Here is a 23,997-nt window from a genome sequence, read left to right on the forward strand (position 1 = left end):
CCAATTCAAATAGACTAGCAGAACATGAGCTCCTGGACAGGAATCATGGTGTATTTTGTTCACTGTTGTCTCCTTAGCACTGGTCATGTAGTCAGGACCTGGGGGGGATGGATGGATGGATGGATGGATGGGTGGTTGGGTGGATGGATGGATGGATGGATGGATGGATGGATGGATGGATGGTTGGTTGGGTGGGTGGATGGATGGATGGATGGATGGATGGATGGATGGATGGATGGTTGGGTGGGTGGATGGATGGATGGATGGATGGATGGATGGATGGATGGATGGTTGGGTGGATGGATGGATGGATGGATGGATGGATGGATGGATGGATGGATGGATGGTTGGGTGGGTGGATGGATGGATGGATGGATGGATGGATGGATGGATGGATGGTTGGGTGGGTGGATGGATGGATGGATGGATGGATGGATGGATGGATGGATGGTTGGGTGGATGGATGGATGGATGGATGGATGGATGGATGGATGGATGGTTGGTTGGGTGGGTGGATGGATGGATGGATGGATGGATGGATGGTTGGGTGGGTGGATGGATGGATGGATGGATGGATGGATGGATGGATGGATGGTTGGGTGGATGGATGGATGGATGGATGGATGGATGGATGGATGGATGGATGGATGGTTGGGTGGGTGGATGGATGGATGGATGGATGGATGGATGGATGGATGGATGGTTGGGTGGGTGGATGGATGGATGGATGGATGGATGGATGGATGGATGGTTGGGTGGATGGATGGATGGATGGATGGATGGATGGATGGATGGATGGATGGTTGGATGGGTGGTTGGGTGGATGGGTGGATGTATGGTAGGATGGGTGGGTGGATGGATGGATGGTTGGATGGGTGGGTGGGTGGGTGGTTGGAAAGGCTGACTTGTGGCAGTTCCTCCTACCTCTCTTTACGGGCTTCTCTAGTCCCAGTGAGTTCCTCCGTCCCTTACCGTTTCCATGTCTGCCCACAGCCTACGGCCAGGCTGCTGAGAGTTGCAGGCAGTTGAACTTCTGGAATCAAGTGTTGTGACTGCCCAAGGACTCCTTTTCCCTGGCAGGAACCCCTCAGACATTCCCATCACTGTTGCCATCTTCTTATCAGATTCCTTATGATCATTTATTGTGCTTTGTGCATGTTTTTATAAATACGGTGTTTTTCTAGCAAAAGGGCTTTTCTGATGAAAGAGAAGAAATTGATGGTGAGGCTTGAGGGACCAAAGCAATAATCAGACTTGTCATTTACTGAGTCTTCACTTTGTGCCCACTCCATCCACAGTGATTAGCCCATATTATCTCCTTTAATCAATCCCCTGAGCTAAGAACTATTATTATTCCCGTTTTTACAGGCTTAGAGGAGCTAAGTAACTTGCCTATGGTCACGCAGTTGGTAATTAGATGCCCCAGGACTTGAATGTGCCTTGCCCCTGTGCAAGGCAAATGCTCTTAACACCACTAAGATGGCCTTAAGAGCTTTGATAAGATCAAACAAGGGCCCTCAGATTTGAGGCTCACCCAGGTGTGGTGTTGGGATCATGGGCCTGGAAGCCAGGTTTGAGCAATGGGGACCCCCTGCAGTGGAAATCAGCAGAGGGTGCTCTGTGACACTCCCATCCTCTATCAACGCCTCAGGCCAGTGTGAGGGTGGGTGGGCCCTCACTGAAGACAGAGCTTTGACTAACATCATAGCATCAGGACGTTGCCTGAAGCTAAAAGATATCTTTGGAAGCTGTGCTGGTAGAAAGGTCGGCATTAACTCAATTTCTGCTTCTGGAGAAACTTACAGGTTATTTAGTCGCAGTGGAAATGAATCTTCGCCTCTGCTTTTTTTGGCTAGAAAGAAGGCAATGTGTCCCTAGGACTGTTGAAAGACTTTTGCACCAGTAAGAGTGGACTACATATGTGCTGGAAAATTTGCATCTGAGTATGGGAACTTGGCACTTTGGGTGTCACAGATGGGATCTCAGGCCAAGAAAGGGGAGCCCTTTGGCTTTCATCCAACCCTGAGCTATCCTCTCTCTCCTGGAAGAGTTATCCAGGAATGTCCCAGAAGAAAAGGAGTGATGGGTGCTCCTGGGAGCACCCAGTCAGGAGCAATTTGGAATGGAGGCCACCCCCTTTCCAGGCCTCCAGTGGTGGTGGTGGTGGTGTGGAGTGTCGGGGCTGGCTTTTCATAGAAACAAAGACTGGTTTGGACAACAGCCTATGGATATTTCCAGATGGTGACACTGAATGATGATGATGTGGGAGCAGGTGGCTGAAGGAGGTTGAATCTTTTATGCCTTGAAACACAAGGGTAAAAGATGCCCAACTACTTGGCCTTGTGAGGGAGAAAGTGGTCTGGAAGCAGAGACTATAGATAAGGGACTAACGGAGCTGTCTGCAGGGCAGCCCGGACAAGGAAAGGAGGGAATCAGTGCACATTTTCCTGCTCCAGCCTTCGGTGTAGTCTGAGTGTCCTTCATTTCTCCCCGTCTCCTCTCCCTGCTCAAGCCCATGCCCATCCCCGCCATGTCCTCCTTCCAGCTTAGGAAGCAGGCATCTCAGATAGCACCCCTTCTAGGGGGAGTCTCTGACCCCTGTGGCCCTTGCTGGACGAAAAGCCCTAGCTCTGTACTGCAAACATCGCAGTAGCCCCAATGGTATGTGATTTTGTGTGTCCACCCCCTTTCTCTTGAGCAGACCCCCCTTGAGAGAAGAAACTGTGTGTGTCTGTCGTCTGTGTGTGCCCAGCACTTATCCCGGTGCCTGGCACGCGGTGGGCACTTTCCAATAGAAGCTGCTATTCATGTAGTATTTTAGCCTAAACCATTGCCACCAGTGGGAGGTGGGCGGGGGGCGGGGGGAGTATGGGGGAGTTTAAAACCAGACTTCACCCCAAGCTGGCCCTGGTGCTAGTCCCCGAATGCCTTCCCCTGCTAAACGTTAGCATTCAAACAAGTATTTTTTGAGCACCTGTCACGCACCCTGGCACTTTTCTAGACACTTGGTCACATCAGTGTTCGGAACTAACAAAAACCTGGAGTTCACATTTTGGTGGGAAGAGAGGTGGAGTGCAGGCAGTGAACAGTGTGTCCTTATGAGCAAATGCTAGAGCATGTTAGAATGATATGTGTCTGTTAAACTGTGGAAAGAAAGGAAGTAGGAGAAAGGGCAGAACCACTCAACCTTTAAAGTGATGTTTTCAGGGTTAGTAGAACTTAAGCAGGATGAAAGGGACCAGGGGACAGACAAAGGCTCCTTCGGTAACAGTGACAAACTGGCTGAAGTAAAAGGGGGATTTACTATCTCACTTAACTGAGAAGTCCGTGTTAGCCTTGGACACAGCAGGATCTGGGGGCTCAAACAATGATGTCAGGGCTCTCAACTCTTGGTTCTGCTTTCTTCTGTTGACTCCGTTATCTGAGAAGCCCATGTCAAGGATGATAAAATCACCAACACAGCTCCAAACTCACCTCCTATTCCCCTGAGCAGGATTGGCGAAAGAAGAGCTTCTTTCCTTTGCTCTGGCACAGGTCCGGGCTGAGCTCTGACTGACCCTCCTCGGGTCCCATGACCACCTCTGGACCAATTAGTATGATGAAAGGGATGGACAGTGCTGTGATTGGCAGGTCCTGGATTCTATGTTCCCCGGACCCAGGGTTAGAATCAAGCTCCACCTGAATCAGGTGGTTAAGCATGGCAGGGAGTGGTTCCCCAGGAAAAATCGAGGAGTCATTACCAGAACAGACGGAATGGGTACTGGGCAAGCGAATACCAATTGTCCAGTCTTCAGAGCAATGGCAATTCAGAGGCTGGGACCCAGAGAGGTCAGCTGATGAATCCAAGGTCATAAACCTGGCTTGGTTTCAGAGTGCTGATTTCAGAGTGCCTTCAGAAAGAAGCCAATGGGGGTCACTTTTCTTAGCTTCTTACTGCTGAACCAGTGACATCTCCCAGCCACCCCTGAAGATAGTGGTTTTCTTTTCTCAATAACTTTGGTTATAGCAGCACATAGTCCAGCTATTTAGAAAGTCCCTATTTCAAAAATGCTATTTCTACTTCAATTCCTGACCTGAATTTTATATGCTTCTACTAGTTCTGAGAAGCTGGGGGGGAAAAAAAAAGGCACACATTCCTTTATTGCTTTTTTTAATGATCCAGAGCCTCAGCTGTGTGGCCCAAGCAGGACCCGAGACTGATAGCACTTTAAGGGAGGAGGGTATCCCCAGCAAACATCCAGGGGAAAGAAGAGAACAGGTCTAGCTGTAGCTGTCAGACGTTATTCAGTGGTGCTCAGGGAGCAGGGCCAGGGTGGCGGGAGGAGGTCATCCCCTTCTGCTGATTGGGTCAACAGGGCACACCAAATTTCTCCAGATCTATTTCCAAACTGACCTTGGGGGTAAAAGTCACGGCTGAGTCAGGAGTCAGGTAGAAAGAGACCTAGAAATACAGACCACGTGGGAGAAGGTCTGCTTCATCAGATATGATCCCTCCCTTTATAAACTGCTCTAGGACTGATCCCAGAGCAACGGACGTCTGCAGACTTCTAAACGCTTCCCTTTGCTTGAAGGACACAAGGCACCCCCCCCCCCAATACCTCGACTTTAGAGTGATAATCCCTGTAATCCAAGGGCTGGGGTTTGGAGAACCTCTGCCCTCAGCGGATGTTTCTCTAATTCCTGATGCCAGGGGCCAAGACCATATTAGGGCCAGGAGGAGCGTTCTGCTGTGTCTGATTTTTTTTTTTCACCCTGATGATGCTCTGCTATAATTATAATAGGAATGTTGAAGAGATTTATCTAGTTCACTCAAAGGCATTTTATACTATCTAGCACAGTGCTTGGCACATAATAGGTGCTGATAAATATTTATTGAATGAATGAGGAGATTTTCAGGATCAAGATGCCATTTAAATGACCTTGGCTGAGGAGCAGCTTAAGGGAAGGCCAGGCTCTGGGCTCCCCACCATCTGAGGGTGGACAGCAGTAGGGGCCCTGGCCTGTGCCCGCCACCGTCCCACGCCTCCGGTAATGTGTGGCGCCAGATCGGCTGTGAAGGTAATCCTTTGCAGTGGGGAGACTTAAGCTGTTATCTAACTGACCGATGATGGATTAGAGGGGCTTTCAGATAAAACCTTAAAGGGGTTAGGGTTTTGCTTTCCCTTTCACGCTCAGGGAGTGAGTGAGGACTGGCCACCTCCCTGCGCTGCAGCCTGGCCAGAAAGTTAACAAGAGGAGAGACAGGGCTGGCCAGTGGGCAGCAAGGTTCAAGGCAAAGGCCAGATTTGGGGCCTGGTTCAGCCGTGACTTCCTTGGGAAATTCTGGACAAGACATGGGGTCTCTGAGCTTCTCTTGCGTGGCCTCAGACGAGAAAAAATGGCTGCCTGAAAGGGGCGTCATAGGCATGAAGTGAGAGCAGGGGCCTGAAAGCCCTTGTCCTTCCCTGTGGGAGGGGGCAGAAGGGACAGACCACAGGCCAAAGGTGTTGCTGGAAACCTCAGGACTATGCAGGTGGGACCTTGAACGAGGCCTTTCGTCCAGATTTGCTCAGAGAAAGCGTAGCGGGGACTGTCATGTTCCACATCCTAGGGATGCCATGAGGGACAATTGTGGTCACTGCACATTCTTCTCTGAGGAGCAGGGGACCCAGGGGCTTGCCGTGACCGAAGGGAAGCCACCGTCACTGTGATGACTCATCCACGTGCTCCCGAGGACAGGGCCAAGCACCAACTCCAGGGCGTGCCCTCCTTAGAGTGAGGTTAATAAACACCTTCTGTATACACCTCCTTCTCTTTGGCTTGTCCACAAAACTTCTCACAGCAATCTTCCGGGTCTTCCAACTAGAATTTAAATTCTAGTGGTAGAGGCAAAAAACATGAAGACACAGAAAACAATTCCGCCGGAATGAAGTATTTAAAAGTGCAGCACAGCCACGCAAGACTGAGAGAAAGGCAGGCGGCGTGGGCTGCGCCCAGTAGGGCGCGGTCCCGTGCCCGGAGGGACCCCGTGCAATCCTGGGCCAGCCGCTCGGTCCCTAAACGTTCTCATCAGTAAAGGGAGAATCATACGAACACTCACATTGTTCGGCAGGATCTGAAACCTAGGGAGTACTTAATAAAAAGCACCTGCCATTTTTATGATGTCGGGGCTTCGAGAATGGGTAGGATTTGAAGAGAGGGAAGGAGGTGTTTTCAGTGAGGAGGGGGCAGAAGCAAGACAATGGGAATGAGCAGAATGTACGCAAATACTGGGGAGCTGGCCCAAGGGAACAGAGTACGTGGTGGGGAGCCACTGTCAACAGCGCGCCTCAGGCTGCGTGAGGTGCTGAGCCCCACTGCGAACCACAGGATCAGCTAGCTGAGGTGGGGCCAGAATATGACCCTAAACCCTGGCCGGCTTTAAGGCTCAGCGAGATCACACCGAATGGACCATGTGTGATTTTACCAATATTATTTTTTTTAAAGATTTTATTTATTTGTCAGAGAGAGAGACAGCACAAGTGGGGGGAGCTGCAGGCAGAGGGAGAAGCAGGCTCCCTGCTGAACAGGGAGCCCCATGCGGGGCTTGATCCCAGGACCCTGGGATCATGACCTGAGCCCACGCAGGCGCTTAACCCACTGAGCCACCCAGGCGCCCCTATCAATATTATTTGTAGGGAAAAATACTTTGGGGGTATTAATAGGTATACGTGTTTTAAATTATACTGAAAACCTATGAATCATAGCTCTTACATGCAGTGTAAGGAGTGCTTATAAATCTTAACAGTAGTTCATGTAAAATCATAGGAGTGCTTTATCAGCAAAACTTCAGAAAAGTAAAAAAGTGCTATGTTCTTACCATTCCCCCACCTATATGCACACCCCCTGTTACACACCCCCCCCACACGAACACACACACCAGCAGGGGGGGTTGCCGTTGATCCTGTGGGCAGTTGTGTGAAGGTGGCTGAAATAGGGTTTAAGAGGATTATTTGGGCTGCAGTGTGCAGGGGGCTCAGAAGACAGAGCGGGGACAAGGGACTCAGCAAGGAGGCTATTCCAGCGGGCCTGTCTTTTTCTGTCTCCCTTCCCCCAGAAACTGAGGATGCAGGGCAGAGTTCCCATCGAATGCTCATCTCCATCCCCCGGGCTCTCCCGTGCCTGCCTCCACCCTCACCTCGATTCCCGCCGGCCATCCTCACCGGCGCTTCTGCAGGCCAGTCTACACCCCGGGTCACACTTCTCTATCCTCCACTTTTGGGCAGAGTCACATACCAACTCTCTGACCCTGACAAGAATCCGCATATTTAAGAACTCTGGAAAAGAGCACATAAGGACGGCCAGGCAGGGGGTGCCTGTGGAAGCAGCCGACTCAGTATAGTGACTGCAACCGTAGCTACCGTTTCCCGTGGGCTTGCTGTGTGCCCAGCCCAATGCTGAGAGCCTTCCAGAAATCATCTCCTTCAATCCTGACCTCAAACCTACCCCCACCTTCTATGGATAAGGCGATGGAGGGTCTCGGCAACACACTCACGGTGTGAAGTTAGAACAGGTGGAGCTGGGCCCTGAGCCCAGGCTTCCAGACCCGGAACGGGCACTCCGGCTTCCGTGCCTTCTGCTTCCAAGAGCCTCCTGTGAGCACCCGCCCTTCTCTGCACCCGTGGCTCAGAGGTTCTCACGCAGCGGGGACAACTCGGCCTTTGGGAGTCTTGATTTCCTTATTTGTAAATGATGCGGCGTGGGCTAGACACGTGAATTGTATTTAGCTAGTGAACTCAGATGGGTTCCAATAAAGCAGATGTTGGACTCGATGGTCCCTGAGTTATTTTCCGCTTGAACATTCTAGAAATCTTTGGCCTCATTAACCCATTTCAGTATTTCTCACTATTTTGTGGGCCTAAGTCCTCACTGCATGTGAGCCAATGCATTTTAAGTGGAGACTCCTTTGTCTGCGGCAGAGCAAGCCGACCACGGGTGCGTGCACGTGGGTGGAGCTGCGGCTCAAGCGGGGGGAGGGCCCTCCACGAGCAGCTGCAGCGGCGGAAGATTAAGAGTGCAAACGGGGGGCGCCTGGGTGGCTCAGTCGTTGGGCGTCTGCCTCTGACTCAGGTCATGATCCCAGGGTCCTGGGATCGGGCCCTGCATCTGGCTCCCTGCTCCACGGGAAGCCTGCCTCTCCCTCCCCACTCCCCCTGCTTGTGTTCCCTCTCTCTTGCTGTGTCTCTCTCTGTCAAATAAATAAATAAATAAATCTTAAAAAAAAAAAAAAAAGCACGCGAACGGGAAGTTGGAGATAGCCCTGTGACAGGCAGCGACGCTCAGGCTGAGCTGAACTGGCACATCTGGCAGGCAGCCATGCTCACACCGAGCAGCGCCTCTCAACCCACCGGCGACCGGGCTCAGCCCGGAACTGGGCAGACCCGAGGCTGGGGTGGCCGGGAGTAGATGGGCAGTCCCTGCTGTTGCTGCTAGCATCCAAGGGCCCCTCTCTACCCCTGCCTGAGAAATCCGATCCTGGCCCCAGGCAAAATCTCCCCCTGGGAGAACCCATTCATGTTGCTGTTTTGAATCTGAGATCAAATTAGACGTCTTCGTTTAAAAAAAAAAAAAGTCATCGAGCTGGTTTCAGATCCCAGAAGCCCAGTCAGGGCAAGGCAGCCACAGGAACACCGGGAGCTGGCTGTCGGGGGCGGGGGGTGACAGTCAGCTCTTGCTCACTCTCCTTTTCCAGGGCACTCAGGGCGGGGGCGCTGAAGCCCCTGCCGGTATCTTGATGAATGAGCACAGTCCTTGGAATCAATGGGTTTTCCTGATTCTAAACTGAGGACAAACAGCCAGTGACAGGGAGCATCTGCATGGCAAGGGGGCTTGGAGGCCCTTCCTGTGTCAGGGCTCCCAGCCCGCTGCATGCCGGGCCCTGCTCATGTAAGTGCCGCCGGGCCCTGGGCTCACGCAGGGCCTGGTCACACGTTCCTGGCAATCAGCACTGTCACACCACCAGTGAGCGCTGCTCAGAACCCCACTGGGCCCAGGCCATCAGACTTTGATGCCTGGGTAGTAGATGGGCAGGTCTCAGGGGACCCTCGTGTTTGCCACCAGGCACGGGAGAGAGGGAAAGGCAAACGTAACAGCCGGATAACTGCTTGCCTTCACTGAGATGGGGGTACGTATGAGATGAGTGGATTTTGGGGAGGGTGGGAGGAGGCAGATGGTGAGTTCATGGTCATTTCTAACCTAGAAATAATAGTCACCATGAAGTAAATGCCTTCTGTTTTCCAGTCACTGATGCCAAGCTCTTCATGTATGTTATATTCAAATCCAAGAATTCTGCAAGTAGGAACTGTGGCTCCCACTTTATAGAGAGGAAACTGAGGCTCAGAGAAACTAGACTTTCCTCCAAGCCATGCCCCCTAGTGGAGGAACGTTTACAGGAGTGAAATTCTGGCTCCCCTACTTGCCAGCTCTGTGATCCTGGGAAGGAAGTACTTACCGTCATTTATATCTTAGTTCTTTACCCATCACAGGGTCTTTGTGAGGCTTCTGTGGGGCAGGGTCCTGAGGCACCTGTTACAGTGCCTGTCATAGAGTGAATGCTCCGTGCCCGGGCAACATTCACTCTCTCTCTGTGGCCTCCAGGTCACTGGCTTATGAGGACCAAGAGCCTCTCGAATGGGGAAAGGAGTTGTAAATGTTTTTGAATTGTAAATGTTTTCTTCACCTCCAGTGACTCTCTCCTCTTACAGGGCCCTCTGAAGAGCCCCTATTTTGAAGGAGTTTCGAGAACAGGATGAACGTCATCTGGCTCTCCGAGCCAAGAAGTTCTTGGTAACAGATCCTCAGCAAAGTGCTTACAAAGCCATGTCTTGCCCCTTCCTCTTATTTCCTCCCAGCATTTAACCTCAGTCCTGCCTCGCTGACCCCTGGAACCATGGCCAGCACACTGTCCAGGATGGCTGTTTCCCATTGCCCCCTGAAACCTCTGTGGTGGTGTCAGGGTGCTCATTAGTTCCATATTGGTCCCATTCTCTTTAGGATAGACAACCCCAACCCCTTTGCCCGTGGCTTTCCCAGAATAAGCTGTGGCACAGGGAGTGGGAAGGATGGTGCTAGCAGCTCCTGGTACAAGATGAACCCCTTCTCCGACACCGAATTCATGTTTCCAGGCCACCTGGGAGCCCGAGACGAGAGCACGCGTCAGCTGTGACAAGACCAGGGAGGGTTGGCTGGCGCTGGGGATGGACGCCAGTGTGTAAACCGTCCCTCTCCAGCCCGAGGGGAGAGGCGGGGGCTCCTCAGGTGCAGCCGGACCCTCCTCTAAAGCCGGGAAGATTACTGCTCTCGGCAGGCACTCGGAAGCAGAGATAAGAATATAATTTGACGTTCCCCACTCTTTGGGGAAGAGATTACACGTTTCATAGCCATTTTCAAGAGCCAGGGAGGAGGAGTGCAGCCAAAGAGTGGGAGGAGGAGGGACCCGAACCTCAAATCAGAGGAGCTGAGCCTGCTGGTTTTGTACACAGGCGGCCTTTTACATTTTTGAAGCTCCACTGAATTCTCTCTGGAAACAGCACATTCTGTGGCCTCTCATTTTCTTCTCTGCGCTCTGTTTAGCATCAAGCCAACTCCTTTTGCCATTTAGTAGCCTCTCGAAGTGGGTCTGTTGGCCTCCTGGGCCGAGTGGGAAGGTCCTGACCTCTCTGATGTGGCCTGTCACTTGCCAGCCGCCCAGGGACTGTGCTAGGCACCATCATGAAGTGCTCCAGTGAGCTCCCTCCAGCCCCACACGGCGCACCGGTCCCAGCACAAGGGTCTCAGGGCTACTGATTTCCTTTCGGCCCCTCAAAGTGCCCATTATTTGTCTTAGTTTCAGGAGCCAAGATCTTAAATCACGCCGAGGGCTACCGCACTTGTGAGGAACCATTTCTTTGGGCGTACTGAATAAAAACTCTGAGGAGGGGGAGAATTTCCTTTTGTACATGGTCCAGAAAATGTCCAGCTCTGATTCCTTAAGGGACATGGGCTTTACCCTTGCTCAGGCCCCTCAAATTTAACCCAACCGATGTCACCCTCAACCCCTTCGACCTCAAGATGGTGCCTGGTGATGTTTGTGTGGCACTTTATAATTCCTTGGGTGCTGGGAAGTTCATAGAGGCCTCACAGCAATATAGGTGACTGGTTGGACAGGTATGCTTCTAGCTTTTCCCAGAAGGAGGAATCAAAGCTCAGAGAGGTTAAGCGACTTGCCTGGAGTCACGCAGCTGCCGGGTAGCGGGGCAGGACCGGAAGTCTTTGGAACTCTGGTCTGACACTCTTGGCATTCACTATAGCATGAGGGTCCTGCCACCCACCCTAAAAAGGTCATGTGACTGTGCTGAGCCATGGGAGAAGAGTGTCACTTGTTGGACTTGTCACTTAGGGACCTGGGGTCCAGAAGTGCCAGTGGCAAGGGAGCTGTGTGTTTGGGGGATGGGGGGAGCGCAGGGTGGGTTGGGAAATAAATACGTCGATGTTTATGTGAGGTCAGGGTGGAGACAGGTGCCCCTGCTTTGGCACTTCAAGCAGAAAACCATCTAACACGTGGAATAGATGTTTATAAATCCCTCGATGGGCTGGACGAGGGCACCAGGTAGCGCTTCCCTGGATCGTCGAGAACTCCCTGTCAGGGGAGCCACCACCTAATGACCACTCAACCACTCAACCACCTACCACTGAGCACATGCACAGTGGCAGGCCAGGCCCAAGAAGCTGCCAACACTGTGCCTGGGCCGGAACTTGGACACAGATCCTGCTGTCGAAAAACTTGATGTTTCCAGCTTTTGCCAGCAGAAAACAGCCACAGGGGCAGGAAGGGCATTCAGCTGGCAGAATCTAGTTCCTGTCTAGAACCACTGCTTACAAGGGAATCTGGGAAATGTGGCTTTCTGTTTGCTGGCGTCCAGTCCCTGCAGGGCAGGAAGGGACGGTACAAGAAAGAGCGGTGGATGCCGAGCGGTTTCCAACACAGTGGCCAGCCTGACGCCCACTCTCCCATTACCGGTGAAAACCAGAGGCAAGCATCTGAAAACAACATTCATCTCTGGAGTGGACATTCGAAAGTCTTTATTAGCACAGGGACCCCCCATAGCACACAGTCCTGTGTTTGTGAAAATGCACAGACGCTACGTGTCTTAATCAGCGACATACTTCATCGTCGAGTTGAGAATCTCTAGCCCGTGCAGCTCCCGCAGCTGAGCAGCAAATCTGCCAGAGTCAGAACACAAAGGTGAGCACATCAGTGCCATGGGGCCCGGAGCCACCCCCTCTCAGGGAGAAGCTGGCTGGCAAGACGGAAAGGGAGTAGCTGCTGCCCTCGGAGCCCTAGCGATCAAAGCAGGGAAGGTGCTCAGGGAGGTCCACAAAGCACGGGAAATGCTGTGAGTGGCTGATCTGATGGGATCCTGCACTCAGGGACTCCCAGTAAACTGCTACTCTGAGCTCATCCTAGCTAATGTGCCTTGCTTTCTGGAGAAGAAAGATTTTATCCAGGCCTTCCATTTGGACAATCAGACAGAACGTGAAAGGGCCTCAGATGTCATCCAAGCCAACCCTCTCATTCTCCAGAGGAGGAATCGGAGGGGTTAGTCCTTACAAGGAGGAGCCAGGCAGGCCAGTGCTGCTCCCTGTCCATGGAAGGCACCCCCTTCTATGCTGGAGCCCTGTCCCTCAGACACAGGGGGGCGGCTTCTGGGAGCTTGAACGACTAGGTGTTTCAGCAGATCAGAAGCCAGCCAGAGCAGAACAGAAGCTAAAAAAGAAGCGATGTACACAGCTAAAGCCCAGATCTCTCGCCCTGGCTTGCCAGGTGGTCTGGAACACGCCATTCTATCCCTGGCTTCAGTTTTCTCCAGCACAAGAACGTTACCCTCCCTGGACATTCTCCCATATGCTCAGGCCCCAGGTGAAAAAGTAAAGCAGGGGGGATGTGTGGGAAGAGGGGTGAGGAGCTGGAGGGATGGCAGCGACAGTGAGCACACGGAACGGATCCCCGTCAGAGGGGCATCTCCCTACTCCGGCTGGAGCTGGACCTCCCCAGTGCCCTCAGGGAAGCGGCTACTGGGCCCAACACCTGTCTGCGCACAAAGCACCAGGGCTCATGGGGCTCTCCCTGGAGTGCTGGGTGGCACGGAGGCCCAGCTGCCGCACGGTGCCTTCTGGAGTGTGACTGACACAGGCCCAGCCCACCCCGCCCCACCCACCCCCACCCCAGCCAGGAGCCGTTGCGTACCTGGGCTCAGCCGTGCACAGCTTCCCCAGAGCGATCCCCGCGTTCAGCTGCACGGCTGTCTTCTGCGCATCACCCCCCGCATGCCTCAACAGCACCTGCACGATGTCTGTCTTTAACAGGGAGGGTGCAGCGTGGGGCACCTCCATGCAGTTCCCCAGGCAGAGGGCGGCATTGCCCACCACGATCTCATCCTCGGAGCCCAGCAGCTTCATCAGAATGCCGAACTCTAGGAGGAGGGGAGAGAACAAGCATCTGTCCCTCCGAATCCCAAACAGGAGGCTAGCCACGGACGCGAGGGGCACAGGGAGTGTCCGTGGACACTGAGCGTCCCCAGAAGCTCTGGGGATCGTCACTCAGCAAGTATCTGCTGAGCACTGTGAACCTCCTCAGGCCTCCTGTGTCTCTGAGGTCTCAGGAGCCCAGAGCAGTGCCCAGGGTGACACGGCTGTCGTGTGAATGAATGCTATGTGTCGGACAGGTCTGTCTTCCCTAAAGTCCCCGGTCTTTACCCCTACACTCCAGAGAGAGTGCCCCAAGGAGGAGCCACAGGCCGGCTCCCTATAGTTGCAGGGCAAGGAGCAGGACCCAGAAGAAGGGCCCGCTCAGTCTACTTCCCATGCATTCCAGAGCAGGTGTGAGGGCAAACGTTAGCAAGCTGTCTCGCTGGGAACCCCCGCCACAGATGCCGGCAGCCACTTTTAGATACTAGACTGACACTGGCTCCGACGCTGCTGTCTTCCCAGTTTACTACAGGTTGAAGGCGTCCCCCCACACACCCCTTGAAGGGCGAGAACCCGTGTTAGACCAGCCTAAGCAGAATACTTCAGAAACAATTTCCATTTACTTGGGGGGGGGGGGCTGGCTCCCCGCATCAACCCTGTTATCTCTGAGCCATATTACAGCAGTTTCCAGCATGGGCAATGCTATGCATGTGCAGCCGAAGGCTCATTAAACGTTTCTAGAACAGGGTGAAACAGCAGTCTCACTCGGTAAATACAGCGGAAGTCTAGGGAGAGGTCAAGAGCACGATGTCAGTCTCTCCCTGCTCCCCATCCCAGTTCCTTTGCAGCTTCCGGGATGGCTGAACCTCTGGGATGTAGGCTCCCCTTAAGGAAACGAGCACTTACTTTTATCCAGTCTTATCACTTCTTCTCGCGCTTCATGAAAGCTATTCGTGCAGACAGCTAGTGTCTTTATGGCATATCGTGATGCAGTCTGGCCCCCTGTCTGGGTTTCAGAATGAAATCAGAAAAAGAAAGTCAGTCCTAGGATTGTTCTGGGCCAGAAACCAGCGAGCAGCTGTGCCCCTGCCTGTGTGGCTTCTGGACCTTCTGAAACACTGCTCCCCTGAGAATGGCCCGCACTTCCCGGGGAGCAGGCCAGGTCCCTGTCAGGGTGGTGTCATTCACGTCCCCAGTAACACAGCCCACAGCCTGGTAGGAATTCTGACAGGGCTACGGGCCTGTCATGCACACCTGGGTAATTGCCTGTAGAAGGCTTTAGGAGTGAGTGGCTGAGGAGGGAAGGATGCTGTCGGCTGGCAGATCTACCAAAAACGACGGGAAGAGTACCCCACTCGCGACCCCCTGTCATTTCACCATTGGAGAATGGGGGCTGACTTGCTACGGCTGTCAGGCTGACAGGCCTGCATGGAGAACATCACAAATCTAGATCATTTTAAGAGGTGATAACTGTCAAATCATAACCCACAAAATCACCCAGTGCAGGGGCTTGCAGATGCGCATGTGCATCTTCCATGCATAATGCACATGTGTGTGCATGCGATCAGCAGGCTCCAGTGGGTGTGCGAGAGCCACATGAAGTCTGAAGTCTGACCCACCATCTCACCCCCTCAGTGTTGCCCTGCCCCAGCAGCAGTGCCCTGATGGAGCACGCTTCCTGGCCCTGCTTAGCCTGGGGTTTGATGAGAAGGTCTGCCATGGGGTCATCACACCAACATGGGGGGGTGAAGCGCGCTGGGCATGGGCAGCTCGGGCACGGGCCACAGATGGCAGCCTGATTCCTCACCTGGTCCTCTCAGGGAGGCTACTCAACTGTTGCACTGACTTGCTCAGACCACGGGAGCATCCTTGTGTCCCATGGTAAGGCTGCACCCTCCGGGTCCCATAAAGGGACAGTCAGCACTCTCTAGGCAGCTGGGGAAAGCACGGCGAGCAGAAGGTGAGCAAAGTAAGGGGCCCGTGGGACCCTGTGGAAAGCCACTCCGACTGTCTTTTTCAGGGAAAGAAGCCGTTCACTTTGAAGTGAGGCTTGCCTGGCGAGTCAGTTTTATGGCTGCTTCTCGTGAACAACTCACTTATTTGTGCAACAATCTTACGATGATGTTCAGAGCGCCGTCTGGGGTGAGAGGTGGAAGGAATCTTCAGTCAAGAAGTGTTAACATTGGGCAGGGGTGCGATGGTGGCCCCTAACTGAACACAGCCCTCCTTAATTCTGTCCCCTGGATGATCTATGACGCTCCTGGGAGTTCAAGTGCGTGCACCCGAGCAGCTCACTCTACCTTCAGGAACTTAATCATCTCCTTCACCACTCCAGCTCTCAGGGCCTCCTCCACAATCTTCCGGGAGGAAGCAAGGGTGCGGCTGAGGACACCAGCAGCTCTCTGAGTGAAGGGGAAAGGAAAGATGATGAACCGTTCTCTTCAGAAACGCTGATGACCTTGAAAAGTCAGCAAGTAGCTTGGGGAGGCAAAAACAATCATTAGCATGGGGAGCAACACCTGCACCTTCATTTTACAAATGTGGAGTGGCCCTGGGACCAGCCGGGAAGCAGCGTTCATTTTATAGCTGCAGGGCAGGTGACTCCAAGGGCTGGAAACATGGCCCCTTGGCACACAGAGGCCCGGCTCACATCAGTTCGACACATAATCGACCAGTTCAGCTCTGGCAAAGAAAGTCCTGGACACCCCACAGAGCTCCCCAGGCCCTTTACCAGGTGGTAGACTTCTTGGATTGACCTCGGGGTCTCATAGCTTTTCCTCCCTCCTTCCCTCCCTCCCTCCCTCCTTTCTTTCTTTTTTAAATAGCTAACTGTTACTGTCTTATGGATAGAACACTATCTTGAACCTTTCCGAGGACACAAATGATAGTTACTAATTTTTTCTTCTGTTTCCTGTATCATTTCTATTTCTTTTGAGTTGATTTTTCTGTTAATCTTGGTTTTTCTGTTTCTGTGTGTGGCTTTCCTGAAATGTCTGGTGACCCTGGCTGCCCATTTCTGGGCACATTTATGAAAAAGCAGGACAAATGTATTTGGGCATGCTGTGTTCATAGGGAGTTAGTTGACTGACAGGTGGAAAGGAGGCACTTCCAAATCCTAGAAGGCAAGACATTTTTCTCTGGCCTTTCAATTCCACGAGAGAAAGCAAACTGAAACTTCCCACCTGAGGATAGCTGCCTGGCTGCCAAAGCATGAGGCCCCGTCTCTCATTCGTGCCCCGAGTGGTCCCGGTGTTCTGGAGTCTCCAACTTCTCCACGGCCTACCGGGCAGACCCACATCCCCTACATCTGTAGACTGCACTGTTTCTTCGGCCCTGCCTCAGGAGTTATGCCTTTGCAGCTATTCTCCATCTTCCAGAAAAGGGTTAAAATGATTAAAAAACCAACTGGTGACTCCTGCCTGTCTGTTTTGTCAATGTGTGTTTGAAACTTTGTTGTTGCTGTTCCCTAATGCTTTCGGTCTGATTTTAATGAGGTTCTCCCTAGGGAGAAGGGATAAATGTGTATATTACCATATTATCAGTCTGGTTTCCCTCAGCTGCTCCCTGCAGGTGCTAGAATGTTGCTGGAGTTGACACTACAGATCTCTTTTGAGGCCCAGGAGAGTGGAAGAGCACGGATTTCTTTTGAGGCCCAGGAGAGTGGGAAGAGCACCCTACCGAAGGACCAGCGTCCCCTGGTGAAGTGCTGCTGTGCCCCACGGGCAGGTCAGCATTGGACTCAGGCAGAGGCAGAGCCCCGGGAAGATCTGGCCAGGAGAGTACTTGAACACTTAGCTTGGCACTACCCTCAGCTTCGCTCTGGTCAAAACCATTCAGAAAAACCCAAGTACCTGAGAATAGTGGTGCTCACCACTTTTGGGGCCAGGGATCTTTGTTTTGAGGATCTGATGAGAGCCATGATGCCTTTCCCATGAAAATGCACACACATTCAAAATTGTCTATACAATTTTAGGGGCTTCTGGGGAACCTAGAGGCCTACCACACATTCCTGGAGTTCACATTAAAAACCTCCATCCTCTCATGTCTGAATTGACTTCAAGGAATTTATAGGCATACTAGCCCCAAACAGGATTCATCAGATCTGCTCAGAACCTTTATTATGATCCTGAACCCAGTCCCCAGTCTGTGCTCCTTGAAGGGAGGGTTTCCCAGACCTGCTGGATGTCCCCTAGTTGTTTCTCTAAGCACTAGGGCCCTAACCTAATAGGTGGAAAAGTTGGGGTGATTACTTATGTGAGTAAAGAACACATCCTAGAACGGCAGCAAATAGTCTGATGAATCATACTGATGTTCTCCCGATGCTCTGTGTTAACCATAGGTCTTTCTTGGCTTTCTTATCCAAATGTTAGAAACAGAAATGAGAAAGCCATCCCGGCATATATCTCTAAGGGGACAAAAACCATTATGCATAAACAACCTCAAGGATCATGGGCTTCAAAATACACGCCTGGCTTTCTTGACTACAGAAAAAAAGAGATTCTAAATAAAATCTTGTGGCCTGTCCAATTTGCACCAGGATATCTTGGAATAGGGCAAATCAGATAAGTTACACTGTATAAGTTGGTAAGTTGCAAACTATACAGAAAAGGGATTCTTAACTTGGGCCCATGGACTCTAGGGGGTCCACAGATGGGCACTGGGTGGGGGCGTCACTGAATCCCCAGGAACAACAAAGGAAGTGGTTTCTGGATTTTCCTGGGAGACACTTACTGTCAGGATCCCTCCATCTTGGCTGTTCAGTAGAAACATGCACCTCCTGCTCACCTCCAAGGCCCAAACCTGCCATGACAGGGAGAGAGGAGGAGGTCTGAATGGCCTGTCAATGTGGATCCACTATGGAGATTCTTCTGAGCAAACAAAACTGACCTCTGGCTCCTCAGCAGGGCCACACTCTGTCCATATTTCCCTCACAACCCCTTCTTCTATTCACTCTTACAAACTCCCATGGCTGTCTCCCTAACTACAGGGCAATACCTTGAGATCAGAGACCACATTTTTTTGACTTTGTAAATGCAGAACCTGGCACCATGCTCAACACAGTCATTTTTCTGGATGAACACCTGAGTGACTCATCTATTTCTCAGAGGAACAAAGTGACAGAGCATCTGTCCAGCACTCCCCATTCCTGCCGCCAGGGTTTGAGTCCCTGTGCTCTTCTCTTTGTGAGAATGAGAGCAGTTCTAGCAATGGCACAGGCTTGGGGTGTCCCAGGGCTCCCGGCAGGGAGGAGAGAACACCGCACCTCATAGGCGATGGGGGACTGAAGACACAAGTTCATCACAAGTCCCAGGAGTGTGTACAAGACCTCTCTGAACAGGTCCACATCCTCCGCACATCTGGCCTTTGGAAACAAAGCAAAGTAATCAATGACCTTTCTGCCCTGCAGCTTTTCATGGCCATCTCTTCCCCTTGCCAATGGCCCCAGCATTACTTACACTCCCTAAATTTTCAATGTCATGAACCTAGCGGATGTTGGAAGATCAGAGACCAGTTCCATGGATTGGTGTTAGTGTAGGAGACTGGCAAAGAGTCTCCGGTGCTGTGCCATGGAACTCTGGTTCAGCCTGGTCCTGTGTTTAGACTGGAGAGTGAGCTGCTAACGTGGGTAGTCAAGCCAACTCCACCAGAAAATCCTTCAAACCTCTCCAGGGGGGCTGAGGCTTCACCTGGAGGGCGCTGTAAGGCTGGCCACCCATAAAATCCATATTATAGAAGGGATAAGCCACTGGCGCCAGTACCCTCAAACAGAAGTTTTGGAAGAGCCAGATAATCAACAAGAAGCCAATGCTCCCAAAGCAGGGAAAAGACTAATTCCGACTAGAAAAGTTACAATACCATGAGGCCCAAACAGGCCTCCCGGAACTCTTCAGAAGCAGACATCTGTCTTCGGACGGCAGCCTCAGCACTGAGGTTTCCCATGAGGGCAATGCACTGGCAGAAAGCTGTGGGGTTGGTTACCATGGGGTCTCTCTTCTAAAAGCGAGTCAAGAGAAAAAAAGTCTGCAGAGAGCAGGCAAACGATGCTGGGGCAATCTCTAGGGGCGTCCCTCACTCTCGAAAATGCCTGGGAACCAGAGAGTATAATGTCACCCAGGGGCGTCAACAGGCTCACGCTGACACCAGGATGGAGGCACACAGAGGGGGAGACCCAAAAGCACCTTAGCCTGGAATAGGGGGACCTAGGGCTTCATCCTGGGGACGCCACCAAGCAGCTGGGAGAATGTGGGCAAGTCTCTCTTCTCAAAGCTCCCATTTCCACATGTGTGGAATACGGGAGTGTGGATATGCTCTCAGATCCCGAGACTTCTCTGGCCCCTTTGGGATAGGTCCCCATCATAGCATGCTCTCCTAGAAGAACCCCACCCTGCTAAGTCCTGTGTCACAGGCTCAAGTTACCACTTGCCCTCCTGGCGGGGCTGACTGCCATTGAGAGAACAGGGCAGCCCCGCAGTCCTTATGACGGGTATTAGGGTCAGAAGGGGACAGACAGGGACAGACCCCCTCTCTCCACCTTCGCCTAAGACGCACAGTCCACATCCACCTTTGTCTCCCCCATACCGGCCCCATCCATACGCCACCTCCACCTGTCCCGACTGCAGTTGTTTTAATAACCGAGAATTGTGTAAATTCCAGCTGTGAGTAAATGATTAATCAACCTGAGAGACGACAGGAGCACTGGAGTGTAAACTGTGTTTAAATGGCTCTGCTCACGTGCCTGAGAATACCTGTCACGGGTGATAAAAGTGAGGGGCTTGCTCACCAGAACACCTGTGAGCGCCAGGAGCACACCTGGAAGGTTGGCCTGGAACCAGACTTGGAATCTGTTGAGAAAATATTCCCACGATTTATTTCTGCAATGCACAAACTAGAACATAAACACAGTGTCTTGGACAATGGACCAGACTGTCACAAACTCTGGGCCCATGTCATCTGCAGCATGCACAGATGATTTATTCTGAACCACCCCCTCCCCCGACCCCCAAATGTCACTGGGTATGTAACGTGGCTTTAATTTCTCTAAGTCAGGAGAATTGCCTTTGATGCTAAACAACAGATCTCAGATGGCAGCTTTCTCAAAGCAGAAGTTGCTGGAAGCCCTAGATTTCTGCCAAGCTGACTTACCGCCACCCCTGCCCTCCCCTTGCTCTGAGCCTGTGTGCCCTGCAAACAGGAAACACGGTGCAAGCATGTTTCTGGAACACAGTTGTGGGGAAGGCCCAGAGGCACACACGTCTGCACCTACGAGGGAGGCTCCTACCTGTTCCCAGCCCATGCCAACGGCCTATGAGCACAAACAGCTCTGTCTTATTATATGGCCATTTCTAAGCAAGACACCCTAAAGTTTGTGAGGAAATTTAAAAAACAGACAGAAGATGTACTTAAAAAAACCCTCAAGAATTACGAAAATCTAAGACGCTTGCTGTTTTCCCCAGCAGCTAAGTGGAGATGGGGGGGGGGTTACCCACAATGCCACTGGTAACCCAAGGGGAGGCTACCTTCCACTGTGCCATCTCTCAGTCATTCAACACACACTTGCTGGGCAGTTCCTATTAGGCACTGATGAAGGGAAAGAAGCTTCTCCACTAGATAGTAGGCTTGTTTACTGTGAGAGGTACTGTTTGAAGTATGCCACTGCTTCCAAACCCATCGAGGACTGGGTCCCCCTGCACGCAGAGGGACAGGAGTGGCCAACTCCAGCCCCCTGCTTGGAAGGCATCAGCCCTCCTACTCAGTGAATCTTGTGATGCTCAGTTGGCCAAGCCTCCTTGCATACTGCACATTTTTAAAGATCAGACAGTTTAACAAAGGTTGAAGAACAAATGTCAATTTCTGGAAATAAAAATTACCTTTCTTCCAGAGCCAAGTCTGTGAGCAGTCCCATAGCTGAGTTGGCCTCCTTATCTGAGAAATCAAGAAATGACACCAAGGCTTCCAACAATCTGCAAAAATCCATAAGAACCTCAGAGCAGGCTGTCCTCCAGCTGAGAGCATCCCCAACAAGGAGACCTTGCAAAGAGACCAGGAAGGAGTCTGCGTGGGGGTCAAAGAAGCCGAAAGGGTGGCCTCGCTATGTCCTCCTAGGAAGCCCAGATCCCTGCCCTCCCCAAAGACAGAGACAATCTCCTACGGGAATGGCTCTGCCACTTAACGTCAACTCCCAGAGGGTTGAACAGTTTTAACCAAAGTTCATTGACTATCAGATGTCAACTGGGGAGGAATCTTGAGTGCCTCTGCCATGTGACTCTGGCTCAGCCAAGTTCAATCACATAAGTGACATTTAAGTGGCATGCTTACTAACCTGCTGATGACTAAAGTGGGAGGGAGGGCCCCCTAATCAGGTGGGGGATGGAATAAGGATTCAAAAAGATTTTGACAGGCTGCTGAATATGTCAGATGAAATTTAATAGGGTTAAATTCAAAGTCCTCCGCTTAGAGCTGGAAATTCTATATAAGTGATAAAATTGGGAGACCTGGTTTATGCCCGGTTCATACAGAAAAGATGTAAGGGCTCTCAGACAACTGCAAACCGAGTCTGAGCAAACGGTCCGCCGCAGCTGCCCGAAGGAGCTAATGCAATCTTAGGCTGCCCTAACAGACTGACTAGCACCACTGGGAGTCCTCGGTCTGTCCAACCAGGCCTAAGCACCTACAGTGTGCTGAGTGCTATGCTTAGTACAGGAGAGCAGTGCTGGGCTCCTGGTGGCCTACAGTGACCCACGTGTGTTCACTCGAGCGGGTGGTACTGGAGGTGGGGAATCCGACTGGGGAAGAACTGGAATGGGCCAGACAGTAAAGAGGGAGGGATTCGCTGGGGCAGGGGCAGAGGGAGACACCCCGCTGGGAAGACAGAGGCCCTCACGAAGGCCTAGAAGGGCAGGTCACAGATGTCCGAGGAGAGCCAGAAGGAAGGGAGTCCAGATGCTGAGGAGGGAGAAGTGACAATACACCATCTTCCTACAGGATTCTGGCTTATGCAACTGGGTGGATGAAGTGCCGCCTATGAAGGCAGGAAGTTCAGGCAGAGGGTCTGGTTGGAAGAACTACTGGCAGTTTCAGGTAGTAATGCTTGTGATGTTGAGATGGACATGTCCAGCGGCAGAGGGAAGGCTCCGCGCACTCAGAGGACTTACACATGATAATTAAGGCCATGAATGAAAAGAGTGCCAGGAGTAAGACCCCTGACTTGGAAGGGCGACAGCATGAGGGGAGCTTGTGCAGGAAGCCGAGAAGGATGCGCCTGGGTGTAGGAGGAGGCCCAAGAGGGGCAGTGGTCTGACAGCCACACTGCGGGGTTTCACGAACCATGCTAGTGAGCCACAGGACCCAAAGCCATTGGGCAGTTAACAATAGAGGCAGGAAAGGGACTATCAGATTGGGGTTTTAGGAATGGACTCCAGTCACCCACATCGATGCTACTGGATTTATTCGGCAGCTTGTTCTAGGAGGGATGTGAAAGTCAAATCATCTGAAGAATGGTCAAGGAAACCAGGATGCTTAACCTGGAAAAGATCAGTGTCTTCAGATGCCACAGGCACCGGAAAGTGGGGGATTTGATGCATTCTGTAGGCCTTCAACAGACTGAACCAAGGCCTCCGCGTAGGGAGCATGGGATGGGGCAGGCAGTTTGTGCCTGGTGCAAGGAGATAGCTTTCTATCAGTCAGAGCTTTCCTGGAACAGGAGGAGCTGCCCTGGGAGGTGAGATCTGCATCTCTTCATCGGCTGGGAAAAGACTCCCAGTCTATTAGCTGTTACAGCGCCCATCCTAATCAAATGGAGAAAAGTATAATGGGCAATGCCGGAATCTCCCCTGGAGGGCATCATGCACAGGCCATAGTGGGTTACCCCACAGGGGACACGGGCATTGGGTGGGGCAGGACGGGACTGTTTCTGTGGTACTGGGTAACCCCAAGCTGCTGCAAATCCCCAGTTCCTCAGAGGTGTGCTCTAGCGTTCCTGCTGTCAGAAATCATGTATTTTGCTGTTGGTTCAGATTCTTCCTTCGCCAATTAAATCTGTTTTCTTCAGTCTTGAGGATGAATGCTAATGAACCTGAAATGTACAGAAGAGGAGGTGGCAGTCTTAGATCATCTTGGTTTTTGTCAGGGCGCCTGGGTGGCTCAGTCGTTAAGCGTCTGCCTTCAGCTCACGTCATGGTCCCAGGGTCCTGGGATCGAGCCCCGTATCGGGCTCCCTGCTCGGCGGGAAGCCTGCTTCTCCCTCTCCCACTCCCCCTGCTTGTGTTCCCTCTCTCGCTGTGTCTCTCTCTGTCAAATAAATAATAAAATCTTTAAAAAAAAAAAAGATCATCTTGGTTTTTGTCTTCGGAGACATGAACAACTAGGCTTCCTCTCCAGGTGAAGAAACATACATCCTAACTGTTTCATTACTGTGGCAGGCGCTGTTTGCTGACTAATCCCACAGATATCCCGCTATCCCCCTTCTGTCCTGCCTGACTCTACTAGAGAAGCTGGAACCACTTTTCCCACCGGGGTGGCATGTGACACAATCCT

At 52.1% G+C, this 23,997-nt stretch overlaps 1 protein-coding gene across 1 annotated transcript in view; it reads right to left on the reverse strand.

Annotated features, from left to right (window-relative positions):
* Positions 1–12,075: 12,075 nt before the first annotated feature.
* TTC12 (tetratricopeptide repeat domain 12) overlaps positions 12,076–23,997 on the reverse strand; it is a 42,520-nt gene continuing 30,598 nt past the window's right edge. The window contains exons 14-22 of the mRNA XM_028106054.2: positions 21,333–21,425; positions 20,246–20,306; positions 19,321–19,458; positions 18,728–18,826; positions 18,196–18,264; positions 15,765–15,866; positions 14,371–14,470; positions 13,244–13,469; positions 12,076–12,219 (exon numbers count right to left, since the gene is read on the reverse strand). Of these exons, the coding sequence (XP_027961855.1) occupies positions 12,147–12,219; positions 13,244–13,469; positions 14,371–14,470; positions 15,765–15,866; positions 18,196–18,264; positions 18,728–18,826; positions 19,321–19,458; positions 20,246–20,306; positions 21,333–21,425 (961 nt within the window). The 3' untranslated portion in view covers positions 12,076–12,146. The remainder of the gene's footprint in view (positions 12,220–13,243; positions 13,470–14,370; positions 14,471–15,764; positions 15,867–18,195; positions 18,265–18,727; positions 18,827–19,320; positions 19,459–20,245; positions 20,307–21,332; positions 21,426–23,997) is intronic.

The sequence above is a fragment of the Eumetopias jubatus genome, unplaced genomic scaffold (assembly GCF_037043125.1).
Source record: "Eumetopias jubatus isolate StellerSeaLion01/CBP00866 unplaced genomic scaffold, mEumJub1_p1.0 scaffold_13, whole genome shotgun sequence".
Lineage (NCBI taxonomy): Eukaryota > Metazoa > Chordata > Mammalia > Carnivora > Otariidae > Eumetopias > Eumetopias jubatus.